The sequence below is a fragment of the Dermochelys coriacea genome, chromosome 2, assembly GCF_009764565.3.
Source record: "Dermochelys coriacea isolate rDerCor1 chromosome 2, rDerCor1.pri.v4, whole genome shotgun sequence".
In the NCBI taxonomy this organism is placed as follows: Eukaryota; Metazoa; Chordata; order Testudines; family Dermochelyidae; genus Dermochelys; species Dermochelys coriacea.
The window spans coordinates 121,727,526-121,750,960 of NC_050069.1; the positions used below are offsets into that span (position 1 = coordinate 121,727,526).

Here is a 23,435-nt window from a genome sequence, read left to right on the forward strand (position 1 = left end):
CAGCTAATTTAGACTCCATCATTTTATATTTATAGTTGGGGTCATGTTTTTCAGTGTGCATTACTTTGCATTACTATCGTCCATGAATTTATCCAATTTCTTTTTTTACCCAGTTACAGTTTTAGCCTTCACAACATCCCCTGGCAATGAGTTCCACAGGTTGATTGTGCCCTGTGTGAAGAAATACTTCTTTTTATTTGCTCTAAACTTGCTACACTGGCTGCATCTCCTTAATGCTTCCATATTGGGCAAGAACCAGGCAAATGGAGTCACTGCCATTCTCCCTACCCCGATCTTGAGCAGGGCAGAAGTATCAGAAATAGCTAGCAGCAGGAACCAGGCTCCAAGTGTGGGCACTTGATAACCCTCCATCAATAACGAGGACTTTTGTGGGGTTGCAAAGCCATCATCTTTCCTGCTCCTCTTTCTGAGCAGAATGCAGGCACTGAGAGCAGCCATCAGCAGAGGATGGGCACAAATCTTCAAACTTTCATCACTCTATGTGCCACTATCACTGCCCTGAGATTCTGGAATGTCATCTGGTAACTATCAACAATTTTGTTCACACCACTACTATTGTCTGCCTAGCACGACCAATTAGTTGATTATAAGCCATCATTAGTTCACTTAACCATCTAGGAAATGAGGAATACAAGCAGTGGCCACCTGTGAAAACTCTGGTTTAAGTGACTATCCCAATATTAAAAAGGAGTACTTGTGGCACCTTAGAGACTAACCAATTTATTTGAGCATAAGCTTTCGTGGGCTACAGCCCACTTCATCGGATGCATAGAATGGAACATATAAGTAAGGATATATATATACACATATAGAGAACATGAAAAAGTGGAGTAAGAGGCTAATTAATTAAGATGAGCTATTATCAGCAGGAGACAAAAAAAATTTTGTAGTGATAATCAAGATGGTCCATTTAGACAGTTGACAAGAAGGTGTGAGGATACTTAACATAGGGAAATAGATTCAATATATGTAATGACCCAGCCACTCCCAGTCTCTGTTCAAACCCAAGTTAATGGTATCTAGTTGCATATTAATTCAAGCTCAGCAGTTTCTCACTGGAGTCTGTTTTTGAAGCTTTTCTTTTGCAAAATTGCCACTGTTAAGTCTGTTACTGAGTGGCCAGAGAGGCTGAAGTGTTTTCCTCCCGGTTTTAGCCCAACACTATATCAGAATTTAAGAGGAGGCAAGGACAGAATCCAATTCTCCAAGATGACATTCAGCTGCCCTATTTATGAGGCCATCCCTTCTCTTCCTGCAATCTCCTGCCTCATTTACTACGTACCTTTCAACTTCTAAAACAAATGAGAAAGAGGTCCTACAGACAACAGCCTCATTCACTATACAACCCTGATTCATCTACAGAGCACTGTCCATCCTGTGCACTGAGACAAGAGTCCTGAGGAAAAAATATAGCAAGCGATCATGTAATTATAGACTGTATCATAATGCACATATGCACAAGTAGGCTGAATTAATCTTGCACAGGCAACGTTAATTTTGACATTTCCTAACTTTTGTGTCCTTTACTTTGCAACATTAATGATCTTTCAGTTGAATGTGCAAAAAGCACAGTTTAGACTATATTATATATACTAAAGACTCATACCATACAGAACAATAGCCCCAGTTACCTTACAGTCTGGATGACATGTGTTAGCCACTGTCCAGAGAGTTCAGATTTCATCTCCCAGCCACCATACTGTCTCAACTCTCCTTCTCTGAGGCTGAATGGAAGCAAAGCTCCACGGATCAGTTTTGCCAGCGACTGCATCACCTCCTGAATCATTTTCTGTCACAGCATAAAAGAACACCACAAAAATAAATACACAGAAACTGCATCAATATTTTTAACCAGTTATGTATTCATCACATAATCTAGTCTGAAATGACAGGCGTACATTTCAAATTTCACTAAGGAATATAATTTTACTTACATAGTAAACATCCACAAAACAAAGCACTACAGCACTGTACAACATAATTGAAACAAATACAATATATAAAACAAAAAAAATCACATTAACATAAACACAAACAACAGGGTCCAAATTAGGAAAGGGAAGGTAATAAACATAGGGTTAATAAAGGTCACTGCAAAAAACAACAGAAAAATAAAAAAAAAGATTTAAGATTTTTTTTTTTTAAAGGAGCGATAAAATAAAATGGATTTCAGAGGTTGGACATAAAGAGAGAGAGTTCCAAGATGCAGGGCCCATCACAGCCAAAGCGTGATTGTCTGTAGAGGCTTCAGATGTGACGGCAGGTTCTTAAATGGTCGGTGATGTGTAAGGATACTTGCCAGTACAAGATATTTGCCTTTTACTTAGATTGTAGTCTCATGTGGAGCAAGGGTCAGGGCTTTTTTTTTTTTTTTTTTTTTTTTTTTTTGAAGTGACTATTGTTTTTTGGGTGCCGAATTTAAAACAGCTTAAAGGAGCCTGGTTATTACAGGGTCAACGTTCACCATTATTTGAAAATTAAGCCTTCTTCTGGTATCTTAATCTGAAGGACTACCTAAACGAAAATAAGTCTGCACACCAAGCTTACCTTGAAATCATTTTGTCTTTGCCTAGCGTTCTTCTTTGATCTTTCCATTTGACCAGATTTTTCAGCAGTCTTGTAAAAATGAGAAACAATTGAAAAGTATCAGTGTCTCGTAACCATGGCTTTCAATTTTAAAACCATTCTAAAAAAGATGTATCAAGGGAAAGGGGTCAAAAGTGATTAGTGAGTTTACAATGGGATAAAAGAAGCTAACTCAAGTCACATCTACAAGCAAAGTCTCCACAAGTCAACAAGTATTTACTGATAGTAGCTATTAAGCTACTAGTGTTTAAGTGTGGGGCATAATGTGCCATAAGAACCTAAAATAAAAGGTGGAAGTAAAATAATAGGTCAAGAAGCATAAGCTTCATTGAAATCAAGCAATATTTTCCTATTATGATTTCGCATTAACATTGTAAAAAGAGCTCTAAAATCCATGGATCAATCCTGTAGTAAGTCTACAGGAAAAGAATCTTTAAGTCTCCAGTAGGTGAGAGGTGCCTGGAGGAAAATTTGGGTCTAAAATAAAGTACATTCTTTGTAATGATGGACAGTGCAGAAGTACTGCGTGTTCCCCTTTTTCTTTTGGTTTAGTACTTTGTTTCAGAAGACAGAGGCCATTATTCTCCAAAGTGAAAAACTAAATCATCTGTAATGGACTTACTATGAAGATTTATCATCATCTTGCTAGACAATTCACATCTCTGAAAATTTAGAAGCACGAAAGCACATCTGCACTAGCAACTTCAGTTACAGTTGCGTGAAGAAAAGAATATGGCTTGAACAGTGCTCTTACTGTTAGCAGTTTTCAAATGCAAGTGATAATTATATATTTGTGTGTGAAGTGTGCCATAACACAAAGCAAGTTTCACAGAAAAAGCTGTTTAAAAGATTGGATTAGAGAAGTAGGTGAAATTATATAGTTAAGAACATTTGCTAATTTAATGTATGCACTGTGACACCTACTGGACAAAAGATATATTAGCAGAATTGTAGTTTGGAAAAGACACTCTTAATACTGTCCTCAAAGCAGTATATAATCAATATATTTTTTTAAATGACTAAATAAGTTTCATGGGGTTTTTTTTTTAATAATTCATCATTTGTTAGAAGTTCTTCAGATTATTTTTATGAATGCCAAGTAAATTTTGTAGTTAACATAAAATTACCAACAAGAAATTTACATAGAAAGTAGCTTTTAATCAAAAACACTTTAGAGTTTTTAAATTCTCTGTTTTCCTTTATTATTCTGAACTGTACTATCTTATATTAATTAGAACAATTCCTGCATATTACTGATGAACCTCATATGTACCTTTATGTTTTTTTCTGATAAAAAAATCAATCATATTGAATAAACTTGTTTATGCTGTAGGTACCTTTTACAATATTACTAAAACTAAAGTTTTAAAAACAGTTTTGATTGCTCCCTTAAAGCCCTGAAGTCATATTAAAGAAAAAATATAAAAGATCTTAAGATATTTTTTCCCTTAGTGATTTCATTGAATAAAAATCTTAACCCTTTCCTGCACAGACAGACCAAAACTACTTTGTGGTGAGATCAACCGTTACATTTCACTGTTTTGACTTCACATATGCTCCTTCATATGGATCCGAGTGGTTCAAAGAGCTGCAAACTTTTTAAGCTGTTAGAAATAGCATATAAATCTTTAACTGACACTATTCTAAGACAAACAGCCTATCTTTATGCCAAGAAAAATATATATAACTTCACAACAGAAAATAAAACCAGCTTGTTATTTATCACTGGGTTTTTCTTTTGAATTAGAGTTAATATATTTCAGGCTTCTGGATTTCACTCACATGGTTGTTTTCATGATTTTTTCTCTCTGTCTCCAAAACTATGGTGAACAATATTTTGTTTCTCACATGTCAACAAATAGCAAGGAAACATAATAAGGACATTTTCTGTACTATTGGCAAAATTCTACAGCTTGTGGGGGTGTTGTGGCTGTAGCTCTCCTCAGAAGCGCCTAATGAGGTTTCCGAGGTTCCCATCCATTTTCAGATAGCTAGTGGCAACAAGAGCCTGCACTGTCCACAGGATTTTGGCCATTTCCTACATATGGACAAAAAAGGAGCAGAGGGATGAGGATGAGTTGCTTGTACAGTCAGAATCTGGCCCTATCGAAGTACAGTATAGGTATCTTGCATGCAAACATGCAAATTAACTCCCAACTTTTTTGAAATGAAAACAATGTTCTGACCAGACATTATAGAAGATTGCTGCATTCTCTCTTGCACTTACTCTCATAAGCAGAACTACTCAACTTTGTTTACAACTGTAAACATGGTGTCAGTGTCTCTTGAAATTTCTGAGAGAGAGAAACTACATTAATTTACAGTTGAGGGTTTAAAGTCCAAATCCAATCTCTAATAACCAGAAATGTATTATTACCAAAACTGTAGTTATTTTTAAATTAAAAGCTTCAGGAGGATTCTCATTGCCTTCACGAGACTCATTGCATGATTCTCTATGGAAAAAACACTGGGCAGGAGTCAAACTCCTACATTTTAATACTGCCTCTACTTCTGGATCACTGTATGGCATTGACAAATGCATGTTCTCTCTTTCCCTCGGATTTCCATGTATGAAATGGGGAAAACAAAATGCATCCACTTCTGAGGATTTTAGGTGAGCGGCAGACCACACCGATTTGGTTGACTTAATGTACCCTCTGTACACACATGCACATCATACATCATTTGGAAGCTTATTAGGTCTACTCGTAAGATGAGATATGATATGGAGCCATCATGTGGTGCTATTACCATAGAAATGGAGGATAAAAATGATACCATAAATATGTTAAAATGATCCCTTTGAAATAATTTGCATTCATTTCTTTAGTTTAATGACACTAAGTTTTACTCAAAGACATAAAATTGGATTTATGACCTCAAAGCATCACGGCAACGATCTACACCAGCGTTTCTCAAACTGGGGTCTGTGGACACCTGGGGGTCCCAGAGGGTACCCTAGAGGGTCCACAGGCCCTGCTGATCAATTCCTCCTCCTCCTCCTCTCAGTGCCTCAGGCATACTAAAAGTCCAGTTGCGCAGTGGGGCGAAGGCAGGCTTCCTACCTGCCCCAGCTCTGTGCCACTTCCAGAAACAGCCAGTATGTTACTGAGGCCCTGGGGGGCGGGGTTGGTTGTGGGGAGGGGGTCTCCGTGGGCTGCCCCCACTCAGAACGCTGACTCCACAGCTCCTATTGGCCCGGAACTGTGGTCAATGGGAGCTGTGGGGGCAGTGCCTGTGGGCAGGGGCAACACACAGGGACCCCATGCATAAGAACTGCTGCCAGAGAGATGTGCCGGTCACTTTCGGGAGCCACCAGGGGTAAGCACCGTCTGGAGAGAGCCCTAACCTCCCACATCCCAACCCCCTGCCCCAGCCCAGAGCCCGCACCCAAAATCCCTCCCAGAGCCCAGACCTCTCACCTCCTCCTGCAGCCCAACCCTCTGCCCCAGCCTGGTGAAAGTGAGTGAGGGTGGGGAAGACTGAGTGATGGAGGGAGGGTGGATGGAATGAGTGGGGTGCATGACCTCAAAAGGGTGGGTCAGGGGCATGGCAAGGGCTGAGTGGGTGGGTTTGGGGGTCCCCAAAAATTTTAAAACCAAAATGGGGGTCCTTGGGTTGCTAAACTTTGAGAACCGCTGATCTAAACAATTTAAAACAAAATCTAGTAATACATTTGTATTGGTATAATTGAAATGTGATAATGCTGGTGACATTTCTGGGCAATCATCATCATCTTGTACATCATCATGATCTCTGTCAAGAGTGAGTGGGTTACCACTGTCTTTGTTGCTTTGGCATTTACAGTTTTGTGCAGGCAAGAATGTTATGACTACAGACACAGTTGATTGCTCAGCAACCCTTACTGTTACAGGCACAAATAAGCTTGTAGAAGGCTCAGATGCCACTGGGCCTTTGAAGAATACAAGAAGCTCTTCACCATCTTCATTTTACCTTCCATGTTGTAATGGTGATCCATTATTTGCTTTACCTATGTGTGAAGACATCCAAACCTTTGTTTGCCAAGATGCTGTTGTGACATGCTCTTCAAAACTCTCCCCACATGGTGGGTTTCTGGCCAGTCACCAGTACTTTCTGATAGCTAGATCGAGGTGCAAGCAAGTCAGGTCTTTGTGGGTCTCCTTTTCTCACTCTGGTTATACAGGACTACTATCAACTTCCTTGCTGCAGAATCTGCAGCTTGTTCACTACAATCTCCCAATTTGGAAGGCTCTGAAGCAGTACGATCACTTTGTTTTGACAACATTAAACACAGATTTTTTTTCTCCCATACCAAATAGGTATGTCACCTAGTCACATGCTATTAAGGCATGTAGAGCAGGAAGCATGTTGCAGATGTCTGGAGTGAGTGCATCACAAATTTAATGCACAGATATGAAGAGATATTTGTTAGTTGTGCTGGTAATGTGATTGTTTTGATCCACGTTATCTCGGTGTTCTATTTTTGGAAAGTAGTGAACAGCAAGGACCAAAACATCTGTATCAGGTGACCCAATTACAATGGTTCCATTGACACCAAAAGTCATATTGGCATATACATCATACAGAAGCATCCTTGTATCAGCTTTCTCTTGAATACTGTACAGGTCTTGGGCTTCTTCAACAGCTCAACTGGTGATGGACATTACTGCTTCACCACTGGAAAGGTGGATTTGTGTTGGGTGTGCTCCTACACTCAGGTGCATTTTGAACCATACACTCACAGAGGAATTTTGCAATTGAGTGTTCGTTGGATGCCATGTTCTAAAACATTTTCCCATGGAGGCACAAGACGTCCACCAATCACCTGGTATTTCTTGCATCCAACTGTCCGGAGCTATCTTTCTGAAGTTTTCAGAGTTACTACTGTCATACCCCTCATAGATTCCAATTAAAGAATTAGCTTCAAATCCTTTTAGGACCTGCCTCAAGTATTCAGCAGCCAATTTATAAAATGTGTAGACTTTGCCTCCGGCTATCATTTGTATGACAGCCTTGGCATCTGAGAGGTACACTATAGTTTCTTTGTTGCATGCTCTTAGCTCATGGATTTTTTTCAGCTTGAGCTTTCAACAGATGCCCTAATGCAGCTTTGTCTGTTCTTCTTATTGTTCCATTACCATGAAAAAGGGACATAGGCACAGATCCTAGTGGATGGCTGAGGGTATGTCTATACTTAAAAGGCTACAGCGGCACAGCTGCAGGGTTTCAGCTGTGCTGCTGTAACACTTCAGTGTAGATACTCATCACAATGATGAGAGAAGTTGTCCAGTCACTATAGTTAATCCACCTTCCCTACAAGAAGTGGTAGCTAGGTCGATGGAAGAATTATTCTGTCAACCTAGCCATGTCTACATTGGGGACTAGATCAGCATAGCTGTCTGTCTCAGGGGGTAGATTTTTCAAACCCCCGAGACACACAGCAGTGCCGATAAAGGTTTTCAGTATAGACCAGCCCTAGGAACAGTCGCGATTGAAACATCATCTCTCCATCTTGCTAAGGATAGGGCTCTGTGGGAAAACAATTCTGGACTGAGAGCTGTTATGATTGTCCCTCCTTGCCAGACTTAAATTTAGTCTTCTTGGCTATGTAAGCTAATGTTTTGATGTGAAATTTCTAGACTGGGCTGAAGAAGCTTTGTGTGCCATCAGAATCAAGTGCACCTCTCACAAATCTCTCCATTTGTTCTTCACCACCATCCGCTATTTTCAGTAGAGACTCTTGTACAACTGATGCTATGTGCAATCCTGTAGATGTGTTGATAAGTGCCTCTGGATGTGATTCAGGGTCAAATTGGTTTCTCATATTGTTGATGACATGGTTGATAAGAGCTGTAACATGCTCTTCATCCCTGATCAGTACAGAAGCAAGGACTTAATTGTGGACTTTGTCTTCAGTACTTCTGGTTAGGCCCCTTCCTTCTCATAGCTTTTTGCATATTCATAATATGAAGCTCTGTACCATCACCTTTAACACTAGTACTGACCCATGCATAAGTGTCACTGAATTAAAAAGCTAGTTTCTAGAATATTTCAAAGGTTAGTACTGCATGCATAGGCAGTACAAATTAAAACCTTCTATCAGGCAGACTAGATACTACATTGTTTTGTACAAATGCTTAAAAATGGGGAAGCATTACATTAGAAATTCACATATAGTTATATCTACCTACTAGGCAGTACAAACTATAAGAATGCAATCTACTGCTACTGGTGCATAACCTTCAGCGTGAGACTGATCTGATCAGCACATTTCAACTGAAAATATAGAAAACTATTATAATCACTTATGAGATACTTTGACAACTAAGAACATGCAATGTGAAAACATTTCATGTTAGTAGATTGCAAAATATTGATATTCGACACTTTTTTCACATGCTAAACAGTTTCATCATTCCTGGAAAAAAAATTGCCCATGCAAAACCAATACAATCATTTAATACAGTCATTTGGTAGCTTTGACCAATAAACACCACATGAAGGTGCTGAAATTAATTTAAAACAGTAAAAACTGTGGTCATAGTCATGTTGCAGTGTTTCCGTAACTGTGCAAATATGACACTATCATTTTGGGTACCATTGTTTCACCTCACCTACAGGTTTACAGCACCACTTGACAGTTCCAAATCATACCTCATCTAAATGCACTTAAAATAAGCTTTCAAATTATATATAATGTAGGTGCGTAGATTGCGTACATTAATCTCCAAAAATATGGCACATGACATTTTTCTAGGAATTAGACTGAAATCAATCATCATATTGGTAAGAATTTCATACACCACAGATCAGGGTCTGATGTGAACTGATGACTTAGCAATTGAAGGTTCCCTATTCTATTAACAGCCAATGCCTTTCATCATCATTGGATAATGGCATAATTATACTTCCTCTTCTAGGGATGCCCCACCCTTAGTATCCTGCTACTGGAAAAATAGAGAAATGGCCAGGCCATTTTCAGCCTAACATTTTCTGCCAAATACACTGTAGTTTTGTAAACTGGTGACTAGCAATTATACAAATCAAAAGATATTATATTCTCTAGTTATAATGGTTATATGACTATATGCTATGGATATGCGAGTAATTACTAAGTTATTAACACTGTCATTTTGTATGATCACTGGTTTGAGTTAAAAGAAAAGGAGTACTTGTGGCACCTTAGAGACTAACAAATTTATTAGAGCATAAGCTTTCGTGAGCTACAGCTCACTTCATCGGAATGCATCCGATGAAGTGAGCTGTAGCTCACGAAAGCTTATGCTCTAATAAATTTGTTAGTCTCTAAGGTGCCACAAGTACTCCTTTTCTTTTTGCGAATACAGACTAACACGGCTGCTACTCTGAAACCTGGTTTGAGTTAGATTCCTTTTGATGATATAGCTTGAAAAATATTTTCTGTTGCTCTGGGCATGATACAGTAATGTTACACAATTAATGGGCCAGATTTACTTAACACAAGACTGGACGAGGGACACATACAATTGTGACAGATGCCACTACAGTTATTTTGCATATAGGTTGGGTGCACGTGTGTGTGTGTGTGTGTGTGTGTGTGTGTGTGTGTGTGTGTGAGAGAGACAGATATAAGTTGGGTGCACGTGTGTGTGTGTGTGTGTACACAATTCTAGACTTCTGTCATTTTGAAACTCTGGGTTTAAATCTATCCTCACATCCAAATTCTTCAAAGTCACAAAATATGTATGCCCATTCCAGAGTCAAACACTATGGCTCTGGCTTTGTCTCTCATATCTTTAAGATGCATCTAGTTTATCATTTTTTAAGATTACCAAACATAGTCTCCTTTCTCAGATGTTGCTAAATGCAAGATCCAACATGGGACAGTTGGTTGATGATCTTGACAAGCAGGACTGAAATTATGTACATTTCAATGGTTAAGAGTAGGTCACTCAGAGGACTATACTACAGTACAAAATAGTTCCTATTGTGAAGCCTTCCGTTTTTTGTTTTTTTTTTTTTAAAAATAGCATCCTTACATATATGTTGCGAGGAAATTTACTGATCAGCATTCATAACATACGAAGTGGGTCCACTGCTTTATCCCAAATCAACCACCAATCAATAGATGTACAATTGCTTATGTCGTTCTACAAATCTCTGTAATCCAAAAGCTGCAAAGACATCTTAGTCAGGCATCTTCTCCACTGAGGTACTATACTTCTGCAGTTTCAAACTCAAATTCAAATACAAAATAATTCCTATGAGCTTTGTCTATCTGAAGACATTTAGGTTATGTGTATGCATGAACCCATACCTCACTGAAAAGGCTTCCATTCACATAAGAAATCCAGAGCTTCCAGAAGTTGGGGAGCTGAATTACAACGAGTTTTGTCAACTTTTCAACAAATGCAACTTGTTGAGGAGCTTTACAACGCCAAGCTAAGAGGAAAAGAGAAAGAATAAATAACTTTGGATTGATAATAAAGCTATTTTTAACATGCAGCTACAGTGTGATATAAAAAAATGGATCTATTATGCATATCTATAATTTCTCAGGTGTTAATGGCAACATTTTATGACTTGGTCCATATGGCATACAGCTTGTGTACGTGCAAGATTTATTTCCATATATTCTTTTGAGGGGGGTGGTACTATAAGTATAATATGTCTTCTATATAGAGGTGCTCGTATGGCCCCACTGAATTGTATTTTACATCCTAACAACCCACTAGCATAAATCTGTCTTTAAACCAGGCTAAATGATAACTGAACAGGGAGGATCAGACTTAGCCATTAAAAGATGGGGTGGGGGAGGGGATGGAAGGAGGCTGTACAATTGTCTTGAAATTAAGGCAAAAGACTGGGAAATGGGAGATCTGAAGTTTTATTTCCACAGACTTCCAGTGTGATCTCACTCATCAACCTCGCCACAATTTCATCAGCGAAGCCTTAGTTTCATTCTCTGTAAAATGGGGATGGATACTGACATTGTAGGTGGGAGGCTAAATTTATTAATATTTGTAAAGCAATTTGAGACTCTTGGATGACCAGTACTATTAGAAGTTCAAAAAATCATAATAAAAGTAAGTGTAGCATTTCTCACTTTGGACATGAGACCAAAAAATAAGAGAAAAATTATCTGAAGTTGCATAAACCTCTATATAAGCCTGGTACCTTACCCATCACTAGACATCAATAGAGTCACAACTTTGGGAACATAGGGGAAGAGGTGGATCTTCTCCCGTTTTCTTGTCAGGTGAGAGACGGGAAAGAGGAAATACAGGAGAGAGTGGATGAGCATGGAAAGTGGAGGTGAGACAGGAAACTTCCACCTCCAATCATGTTTGTCTTCTCCATTTGATTATCACAGCTATGTTTCTTAGCAAACTATTCTGCATCAGTAAATAAACATTGCATACTTTTTATGTCAGATTCCAGCAAACTATGTGGGTGCAAAGAAGTCAAAGACCTTTAAACTGATTACAAAGTGGACCTGAGATTTTCTTGTATAGTCTTAGGTCTTTCACAAATTACACAGTTAATGAGTGTGAAACTACTTTACATGATTCCATGGGAGCATGGAAGATTACTGGATAGCTTATGGTATTGGTCTTTAATCTATTACAAAAATATTGGTCATATAGCATAGAAAGTCACCAGACAAACATTAGCCCATATAAAACTGGCTGATTAGCACTCTGTGTCAGAGCCCCAGCAATTACTTAAATGTTTTGGTGATGAGTCATGAAGCTTTTCGGGACACAGCTGTGCTTCCTGTGACATCCACTTCTGATGATCTAGATCAACTGCTGGCAGCGAGGTGCATTTGTGCTTTCTTTCTCTGCCCCCGCCCTCTGAAGTTCTCATTTTGCTGATAATGTACAAAGATCTTCCTTCGTAAAGAGATAACAACCTAAGTAGGAATTTAGTGGCTAGGGGCATTTTTTTGAAAAGAAAGAGCACAGTGACCATTTAATATTGTCTGGAGCATTACTCTGGCATAACTAAATTCTAACAGAAATAAGATTTTGAATGCTTCAGCAAACAACCTTCATGTTGCCCCAATGCCCAGCCTTCAAACAAGGGTCATACCATAAATGCTTGTAACTTCTTATAAATAATTAATTGTAACATAATATAATTTACATATATATTTGTACCTTCAAAGAATTATGTTCTTTGCCAATTTCAAAAAAATGACTCAATCTGAGTCTGCACTGGGCTGGTGATGGGGTGAGGTTACTTTATCTCACAACACTAGCAAATTCTGGCCATAGAACCCCTGGATAATCAAGTCAGTATCCTCCAGTGGAGGACAGACAGATTAGAAACTCTTATTCCTGTTGCCAGAATAAGGAGGAAACTGGGCTTTATGTTGATCTCCCTGCCTGAGGTAGCACACATGCTGCTCTAATCTATGCCCAGCTGCCTAATGGGCCAAAGGCCTGTTCCAGCAATGGATGATAGCTAGAACACAGAGATGTCCTGGTTGTCCCATTTTTTTTCAGGAACTGAGTCGTGTAGACCTAATCACCCTGCAATTTCCTTTAAACAACAGGTATTGTCAGCTAACTGGTTAAGACAGGTTATCTATATTAGTGTGACACATGTGAGAATTTAACTGAAGAATGTGGCTTATGTTTGAAATGTACAACACTGTGGGTGAGCGCGAAGGCCCAGCTCTGCTGCCAAGGGACAAAAGATGCAACATTTCAGGTGGGGATTTCTGGGGTGGGAATTTGGAAGGCTCAAGAATCTACCTTATAATAGAAATAACCTTAAGTAGTCATTACTGTGGCTGCACAATATGCTGTACTTTAAAACTAGTCACACTCTTCTCAAACTACACATTTAGTATTATTCTGACTATTAATCCTACAAATCTCTCTTTAGTGCCTAAAACACTGATTACTGTCCAAGATCAGTGCATGGTGTCCTTTATGTATGCTGTAGGACCTAAATATTGTGGAGTTAAAGGTGTAACTGCAGCCATAATTCAAAATTCCCTGCAAATCTATCTAATCAAGCCAGAGTCAATGTAATTTGAATTAGCTAGTTTGTATTCAACTTTCTTTGAATTTGTTCCAGAATTCACTGCAGCCATAATAATGCATCATGCTAGTGAATAACATAGATCAGCGAATCCTCTGAGCAACATCATCAAGTTTTGGCCTAAATATGCTCTTTAATATCGAACTTTCTGCGATGTAAATGTAGAGAAACTACATGTAACCAAGGCTAATAAGCAAAGAAAAGGATAATAGTCACTAGTACCTCCATTCCATGATCTAAGTGCAAAAAAATAATATAAATCAAAAGCCTTTTCTCTAAGAACATCAGGTAGCACAGGCAAACAAAACTAAAAGGAATGGGTAAGACTATTTTAGAATTCTTATGGAAGAATTTTTGGCAGCTTCATAGTATGGCTGGAAAATGTTTTAGTTCATGTTAGTAACAAAGTCAAAAAGAAGCTTAGGCTTTTATATGAGACTAACAAGGGGCTTGATGAGACCAGCCCATACAGACTGTCCTTTGCAAAATATGTAAGCAACGATAGCATCTTGACTTTTATCCTGCAGAATTTATTACTATTTTTATAGTAACCAAGAGTGTGCTAGCCATTTTGCCCAAAAAAAAGCCAAAGCATTGCCTTATCCCACATTGCTTGAAAAGTAATTTTAATCACGGAGCTGGAGTGAGGAAGGACAATGGTGACAGCAATAAAGTCATGTGGTTACTTCGTTTTAGCATGCGGATATTTTGGTGGTTCTGTTTAATTTATATTTTTCTTGTGAGTATTCAGCATAAAGAGAATATAAAACAATGTTATACACTTGCAGTTAAAGAATAAAGATAAACTACAATGGTAAAAAATAGGGCTGTCAAGCGATTAAAAAAATTAATTGCAATTAATCACACTGTTAAACAATAACAGAATACCATTTATTTAAACATTTTTGGATGCTTTCTACATTTTCAAATATACTGATTTTAATTACAACACAGAATACAAAGTGTTCTGTGCTCACTTAATATTTATTTTTGATTACAAGTATCCGCACTGTAAAAAAACCAAAAGAAATAGTATTTTTCAATTCACCTAATACGAGTACTGTAGTATAATCTCTTTTTCATGAAAGTTGAACTTATACATTTAGAATTATGTACAAGAAAACTTGCATTCAAAAATAAAACAATGTAAAATTTTAGAGCCTGCAAGTCCACTCAGTCCTACTTCTTGTTCAGCCAATTGCTCAGACAAACAAGTTTGTTTACATTTGCAGGAAATAATGCTGCCCGCTTCTTGTTTACAATGTCACCTGAAAGTGAGAACAGGTGTTCTCATGGCACTGTGGGAGCCGGTGTCACAAGATATTTATGTGCCAGATGCGCTGAAGATTCACATGTCCCTTTATGCTTCAACCAACATTCCAGAAGACATGCATCCATGCTGATGACGGGTTCTACTTGGTGACAATCCAAAGCAGCGTGGACCGACACATGGTCATTTTCATTATCTGAATCAGATGCCACCAGCCGAAGGTAGATTTTCTTTTTTGGTGGTTTGGGTTCTGTAGTTTCCACATCAGAATTTTGTTCTCTTAAGACTTCTGAAAGCAAGTTCCATACCTCGTCTCTCTCAGATTTTGGAAGGCACTTCAGATTCTTAAATCTTGGGTCGAGAGCTCTAGCTATCTTTAGAAATCTCACATTGGTACCTTCTTTGTGTTTTGTGAAATCTGCAGTGAAAGTATTCTTAAAATGAATATGTGCTGGGTCATCATCCGAGACTGCTATAACATGTAATATGTGGCAGAATGTGTGTAAAACAGAGCAGGGGAAATACAATTCTCCCCCAAGGTGTTAAGTCAGATAGTTAATTAACGCTTTTTTTTAAAATGAGCGTCATCAGCATAGAAGCATGTCTTCTGGAATGGTGGCCGAAGCATGAAGGGGCATATGAACGTTTAGCATATCCGACATGTAAATACCTTGCAATGCTGGCTACAAAAATACCATGCAAATGCCTGTTCTCACTTTCTGGTGATGTTGTAAATAAGAAGAGGGAAGCATTATCTTCCTTAAATGTAAACAAACTTGTTTTTCTTAGTGACTGGCTGAACAAGAAGTAGGACTGAGTGGACTCCTAGGCTCTGAAGTTATACACTGTTTTGTTTGTAAGTGCAGTCATGTAACAAAAAAAATCGACATTTCTAAGTTTCATGACAAAAAGATTGCACTACAGTACTTATATGAGGTGAATTGAAAAATACTTTCTTTTGTTTATCATTTTTACAGTGCAAATATTTGTAAGCAAAAATAATATACACTTTGATTTCAATTACAACACAGAATACAATATATATGAAAATGTAGAATACCATATAAAATATTTAATACATTTCAGTTGGTATTCTATTATTTAACAGTGCAATTAAAATTGTGATTAATTGCGTTTAAATTTTTTTTAGCCATGATTAATTTTTTTAATTTAATCGCGCGAGTTAACTGCGATTAATTGACAGCCCTAGTAAAAAATGATTCTCCCTTTACTGCTCTTTATGATGTATAAAAGATAGATTCAAAGTTTGTTACCTACCTGGCTTGTTTTTAACTCAGAAATAGCAAGACTTTATTTCTCCGCTTTTGTTGGATATTTAAGCGGGATACTAACACCACAATAGAATGAAACCTTAGCTATAGCTTCCTCAGCTTCTAAGGAAAAGGTGTGGATATTGAATTTTTATAACAACTGTTCATCAGAATTTGCCCTTACACAAAAGCCAAAACAACCCCCCAACCCTACCACAAAGTTTTAAAAAGTCTGACTAAAAGTTCTCTTCCCTGTAATGAAGGCCTGGAAAAGATACAAATTCAAGTTTCAGCCACCTGTGGCCTCACTACCTGGGGCTCAATGGGACGTAGACTTCTACATCATGGGAACTTAAAAAAAATTGGTTTTCATGCTGCCCATCCAGTTCCTGGGAGATAACAGGGAGCTTGGCTATGGACAGCCAGGTAAAACCAAGGCATGCAATCTTATTTTCCCTGGTGGGTTTATAGGATCACAGAACCAGGACTGGAGGTGTTAAGTAACAGGGGAACATTTAAATGCAGCTGGGGTTCATATTACAGAGACCAACAGACTGATATAATAAAAATAGGAAAGTAGTTCCTAATGTGTGGGGAAAAGACTGAACTCAACAGGGAAAGAGACTTTTTTGTCTTGATTGTAACCTGGAAAAGGAGACTTGGATTTGGACCTAGTTTTTATCTCAGCAAGGGAAGGATGATTTGGTAGGATGTTTTCTGCTTCAGAAGGAGAGGGATTTTTTATTTAGGATCTTATCTATAAGGGGAGGATAACTGTCCAGTTTTGTGGGCTCCTCCTTGACTGATCCCATCTTATACTAAGCACACGCTCTTTTCGCTTTGCAATTTACCTTTAAGAAACTTCTGTCTTTACAGAGTAGTAAGGCAGAATATGAAAATAACTTTCATACATGTATATTATTCTGTTATGGACTGGTGGCTCATTTTCTGTCAACATACTAAAACAATGAATATGATTACCCTCTGTCAAATTTTAATATTTGGGGAACACATAGTAAAATATACCAGGCCTAGGGATTTGTCAGAAGTAGATTTTTATTTTATAAACGAAACTGATTCTTACTGTCATCACGACCTGACTGAAAGCTGCTGCCCCTTTTCAGTGAAGTAGTCTGACTGAGATGACCGAGTGGAGACGGACGCACATCACTATCCAGGTCTAGCATGGGGCTATGTAGCAATGAATTGCCTGAAAAACAGTGACACAGTTATTAATATATTTATTTTCTTATGAAACCCCAATTTCATTTGCAGAAGGACTGTGCTGGGTTCAAAATTATGTAATAAAAATATGTCTTCAACCTAAGAAAGAAATGATTGTTCACTCTGTGCAGTAAGTACAGTTCTTCGAGATGTGCGGCCCTATGGTTGTCCACTTGTAGGTGTGCTTGGGCTCCTTGCACATCTGATCAGAGATTTCTCATAGCAGTGTTCATTCGGCCTGCACATGTGTGCTCATCAGCCCTGTGCCGTTGTTATATAGCACTGTATGAGTGAACCGCCCTCGGTTCCTTCTCTACCATGAAGCCATATAGCAGAGAACTCCAAAGCAGAGGGGAAGTATGGCGGATAGTGGAGCATATCTCTAAGACACATATCTCTAAGAACTACAGTTACTGCACAGGGTGAGCAACCATTTCTTCTTTTTCAAGTAGTGTCCCTATGAGTGCTTCACTCTAGGGGACTACCAAGCAGTTCCACTTTAAGGAGGAGGAGGGCTTTGTAGTGTAGTCTAGTATGAAACAGTCCAACTGAGCCAAACACTGTATTGGAAGCAGAGTTGTGAGTTATTGCATAGTGCTCATATATATATAGTAGCGGATTGACATATTTCAGTAATAATGGGCATGTTTTTGAAACATGCCATACAGATGGAAATGGACCGTGTAGAGAGAGTTAATATGTCCAAAGGTGTTTGACTATTATGAGATTCATTGCAAGGATTAATGCAGTCAGTTATCTACATGGAAAATCTTTGATTAGAAATTGCAGACCCTTTTGATCTATCTGCAAGTGAGACAAACAATTCTGGGGTCTTTATGAAGGTTTAGTCCAGATAGAAGGTCTGGGCTCTTCTGATGTCAAGAATGTGCAACAGTGCCTCTTGTTTATCTAGGTGAGGTTTACCGTGGAACTCTGGCAGGTGAATGGGTTGGTTAATATGGAACTCTGAGGAGACTTTAGGTAAAAATTTGGGGTGTGATCACAACATGACTTTGTCCTTAAAAATACTGTGAAAGGGAGGCATGACATACGGGCCCTTATTTCCCCAACTCATCACGCTGACACGATGGCTATCGGGAATGTCATTTTCATTGATAAATGGAGAAGTGAGCAGGTAACCATCAGTTCAAACCGTGGTCACATAAGGCATTTAAGAACTAGACTCAAGCCCTAAACCGAAGTAGGATGCTTGACTGGGGGGAAAAAGATCTATGATCACCCTGAGGAACCTCACTGTCATTGGGTGGGCAAAAGTAGAATAACTCTCTATTGGAGAATGGAAAGCCATGATTGCTGCCAGGTGGATTCTAACAAAGCCCATTGATAGCCCCAAACTTTTTAGTGTTAGGATATAGTCCAGTACATCTGGTAGCGATGAGGTCATCAGTGAAATATGTTTGAGGTCACACCAACAGACAAATCTGGTCCATTTTTGAGAGCATATGTAGTGAGTAACTCTTCTGCTGTGTAACAGTACTCTCTAACTCTTCTGAGCAGGTCATTTCTAACCCCATGAATCATCGACCAATCACGCTTTGAGACTGGGGTGAAGGATCTTCCCGCTTTCCTGGGAGAGGAGATGAGGAAGGCTCTCCTGAAGAGTGACTGGTGAGCAAACGGGCAGCTGTATCAGGTAAGGAAGCCATGTTTGTATGGGCCAGGTTGGAACTATTAGGATGACTCTGGCTTTGTCCTTTTTTATTTTGAGTAGAACTTTGGCTATTAGAGGAATCTGTGCAAAAGTGTACAGTAGACCAAGTGAAGGTGAAAAACATCCCCTAGGGATTGGGGACCCAGCCCACCTCTGGAGCAAAACTTGGCAAATCTCTTGTTTATCGTTGTGATGAATAAGTCTATTGGGGAAGGCATTGCTGGAATATATGGAGTAACACGCTGGAATCTATTTCCCACTTGTGGTCTTGGAAGAAGTACCTGCTGAGTGTATACATGGTCACACTCTGAACCCCTGGAAAATAAAGCAGCAGTGATGATGATCTGATTGCATATGTAGGTGGATATGCACAAATTACAAACCTCAAGAGCCTGGGCGCAGCGGGGGGAGGGAATCTTGCTCCTCCTTGCTGATTGATTGGTTGATACAAAACATGTGTGACATATTGTCTGTCAAGATCTTTATGTACTTGCCCCTGATTACAGTACAAACTGGAGACAGGCATATTTGATCACTCTGAGTTCCAGCAGATTGATGTGTAGCTTGGTTTCTTGCAATGTTCACTTGCCCTGGGCACTGAGTGTCCAGATGCGCTCCCCACCCTAGCAAGGACATATCCATCATTAATATGACCTCTGGGGACTTCTGTTCAAACATTGTGATGGTCTTTTCACTAATTGAGGGATTCCTTTATGCAGGTGGGTATGGAAAGTAGACTATTTAAACTGTGTCTGATGAATAAACAGTCCTGAGACACACTTGAAGGTAGTCTTGTGTGATCTACAACGAAGGTACCAGCTGCCACATGCACCAAAAACTGAAGACCATTCTTGACCGGGATTTGAGGGCTGAGCTGGATTGTATTGTAACCCTCTCCTACGATAGTGATTGGGGTGTGCTATAGACCTCCGGGATCTAATTTGGATATGGACAGATCCGTTTTTAATGTTTTTAATAAAGTAAATACTAATGGAAACTCCATGATCATGGGAGACTTTAACTTCCCAGATATAGACTGGAGGACCAGTGCTAGTAATAATAATAGGGCTCAGATTTTCCTAGATGCGATAGCTGATGGATTCCTTCATCAAGTAGTTGCTGAACTGACTAGAGGGGATGCCATTTTAGATTTAATTTTGGTGAGTAGCGAGGACCTCACAGAAGAATTGGTTGTAGGGGATAATCTTGGCTCAAGTGATCATGAGCTAATTCAGTTCAAACTGAACGGAAGGATTAACAAAAATAAATCTGCAACTAGAGTTTTTGATTTCAAAAGGGATGACTTTCAAAAATTAAGGAAATTAGTTAGGGAAGTGGATTGGACTGAAGAATTTATGGATCTAAAGGTAGAGGAGGCCTGGGATTACTTTAAATCAAAGCTGCAGAAGCTATCTGAAGCCTGTATCCCAAGAAAGGGGAAAAAATTCATAGGAAGGAGTTGTAGACCAAGCTGGATGAGCAAGCATCTTAGAGAGGTGATTAAGAAGAAGCAGAAAGCATACAGGGAGTGGAAGATGGGAGGGATCAGCAAGGAAAGCTACCTTATTGAGGTCAGAACATGTAGGGATAAAGTGAGACAGGCTAAAAGTCGAGTAGAGTTGGACCTTGCAAAGGGAATTAAAACCAATAGTAAAAGGTTCTATAGCCACATAAATAAGAAGAAAACTAAGAAAGAAGAAGTGGGGCCGCTAAACACTGAGGATGGAGTGGAGGTTAAAGATAATCTGGGCATGGCCCAATATCTAAACAAATACTTTGCCTCAGTCTTTAATAAGGCTGAAGAGGATCTTGGGGATAATGGTGGCATGACAAATGGGAATGAGGATATGGAGATAGATATTACCATATCTGAGGTAGAAGCGAAACTCAAACAGCTTAATGGGACTAAATCGGGGGGCCAGATAATCTTCATCCAAGAATATTAAAGGAATTGGCACCTGAAATTGCAAGCCCATTAGCAAGAATTTTTAATGAATCTGTAAACTCAGGAATCGTACCGAATGATTGGAGAATTGCTAATATAGTTCCTATTTTTAAGAAAGGAAAAAAAAGTGATCCGGGTAACTACAGGCCAGTTAGTTTGACATCTGTAGTATGCAAGGTCCTGGAAAAATTTTTGAAGGAGTAATTAGTTAAGGACATTGAATGGTAAATGGGACAAAATACAACATGGTTTTACAAAAGGTAGATCGTGCCAAACCAACCTGATCTCCTTCTTTGAGAAAAGAAAAGGAGTACTTGTGGCACCTTAGAGACTAACAAATTTATTAGAGCATAAGCTTTCGTGAGCTACAGCTCACTTCATCGGATGCATTATGCTCTAATAAATTTGTTAGTCTCTAAGGTGCCACAAGTACTCCTTTTCTTTTTGCGAATACAGACTAACACTGCTGCTACTCTGAAACCTGTTCTTTGAGAAAGTAACAGATTTTTTAGATAAAGGAAACGCAGTGGATCTAATTTACCTAGATTTCAGTAAGGCATTTGATACCGTACCACATGGGGAATTATTGCTTAAATTGGAGAAGATGGGGATCAATATGAACATCAAAAGGTGGATAAGGAATTGGTTAAAGGGGAGACTGCAATGGGTCCTACTGAAAGGTGAACTGTCAGGCTGGAGGGAGGTTACCAGTGGAGTTCCTCAGGGATCAGTTTTGGGACCAATCTTCTTTAATCTTTTTATTACTGACCTTGGCACAAAAAGTGGGAGTGTGCTCATAAAGTTTGCAGATGATTACAAAGCTGGGAGGTATTGCCAATTCAGAGAAGGATCGGGATATTATACAGGAGGATCTAGATGACCTTGTAAACTGAAGTAATAGTAATAGGATGAAATTTAATAGTGAGAAGTGTAAGCTTATGCATTTAGGGATTAATAACAAGAATTTTAGTTATAAGTTGGGGAAGCATCAATTAGAAGTAACGGAAGAGGAGAAGGACCTTGGAGTATTGGTTGATCATAGGATGACTATGAGCTGCCAATGTGATATGGCAGTGAAAAAAGCTAACGTGGTTTTGGGATGCATCAGGAGAGGCATTTCCAGTAGGGATAAGGAGGTTTTAGTACCATTATATAAGGCACTGGTGAGACCTCACCTAGAATACTGTGTGCAGTTCTGGCCTCCCATGTTTAAAAAGGATGAATTCAAACTGGAGCAGGTACAGAGAAGGGCTACTAGGATGATCCGAGAAATGGAATATTTGTCTTATTAAAGGAGACTTAAGGAGCTTGGCTTGTTTAGCCTAACTAAAAGAAGGTTGAGGGGAGATATGATTGCTCTCTATAAATATATCAGAGGGATAAATACAGGAGAGGGAGAGGAATTATTTAAGCTCAGCATCAATGTGGACACAAGAACAAATGGGTATAAACTGGCCACCAGGAAATTTAGGCTTGAAATTAGACAAAGGTTTCTAACCATCAGAGGAGTGAAGTTTTGGAATAGCCTTCCAAGGGAAGCAGTGGGGGCAAAAGATCTATCTGGCTTTAAGATTAAACTCGATAAGTTTATGGAGGAGATGGTATGATGGGATAATGAGATTTTAGTAATTAGTTGATCTTTAAATATTCAGGGTAAATAGGCCTAATCTCCTGAGTTACCCAGGAAAGAATTTTCTCTAGTATCTGGCTGGTGAATCTTGCCCATATGCTCAGGGTTTAGCTGACCGCCATATTTGGGGCCGGGAAGGAATTTTCCTCCAGGGCAGATTGGAGAGGACCTGGAGTTTTTTTGCCTTCCTCTGTAGCATAGGGCACGGGTCACTTGAGAGAGGATTCTCTGCTCCTTGAAGTCTTTAAACCATGATTTGAGGACTTCAATAGCTGAGACATAGGTGAGGTTTTCGTAGGAGTGGGTGGGTGAGATTCTGTGGCCTGCGTTGTGCAGGAGGTCGGACTAGATGATCAGAATGATCCCTTCTGACCTTAGTATCTATGAATCTATGTATTGGTTATGTTGGAAAGAGCCACAAACCTGTGAGGTGGGAAAGTAGGCTCTTACCATTACTGAATTGAGATGAGCTCCTATGAATTTTAAGTGTTGCACAGGGGTTTCAGGGGATTTTTGAATGTTCAATTGTAGGCCCAATTTGAGGAAGAGTTTTATGGCTTTGGAAGTTGCGTGTGAAGTTAGTTCCAGGGAGCAACACTGCAGTAGCAAATAATCAAGGGAAGGGAACACTAAAATATTTTGCCTGTTGAGCTGCACCGCTACTATTGACATGATATTTGAAAAAACCCTTGAAGTCCTTTACTATTACAGAATCCATGTATTATGACTCTGCAGCAGTGGGAAAGATGGGCAGGCCATGGAATATATCTGGACAACACATCTCGAGGAACCACAGTCAC

At 39.1% G+C, this 23,435-nt stretch overlaps 1 protein-coding gene across 7 annotated transcripts in view; it reads right to left on the reverse strand.

Moving 5' to 3' along the window:
• Positions 1-23,435, reverse strand: part of EXOC2 (exocyst complex component 2) — a 194,455-nt gene that overhangs the window by 80,752 nt on the left and 90,268 nt on the right. For 6 of the 7 annotated variants that reach the window (XR_005290923.2, XR_006279050.1, XR_006279051.1 and 3 more), the window contains exons 12-15: positions 17,249-17,374; positions 10,886-11,010; positions 2,569-2,637; positions 1,653-1,810 (exon numbers count right to left, since the gene is read on the reverse strand). Coding sequence is in view for 3 of the 7 variants with exons in the window: in XM_038388646.2 (XP_038244574.1) it covers positions 1,653-1,810; positions 2,569-2,637; positions 10,886-11,010; positions 17,249-17,374 (478 nt within the window). In the remaining 4 variants the exon portion in view is untranslated. The remainder of the gene's footprint in view (positions 1-1,652; positions 1,811-2,568; positions 2,638-10,885; positions 11,011-17,248; positions 17,375-23,435) is intronic. The other variant, XM_043508395.1, reaches the window with a different exon arrangement.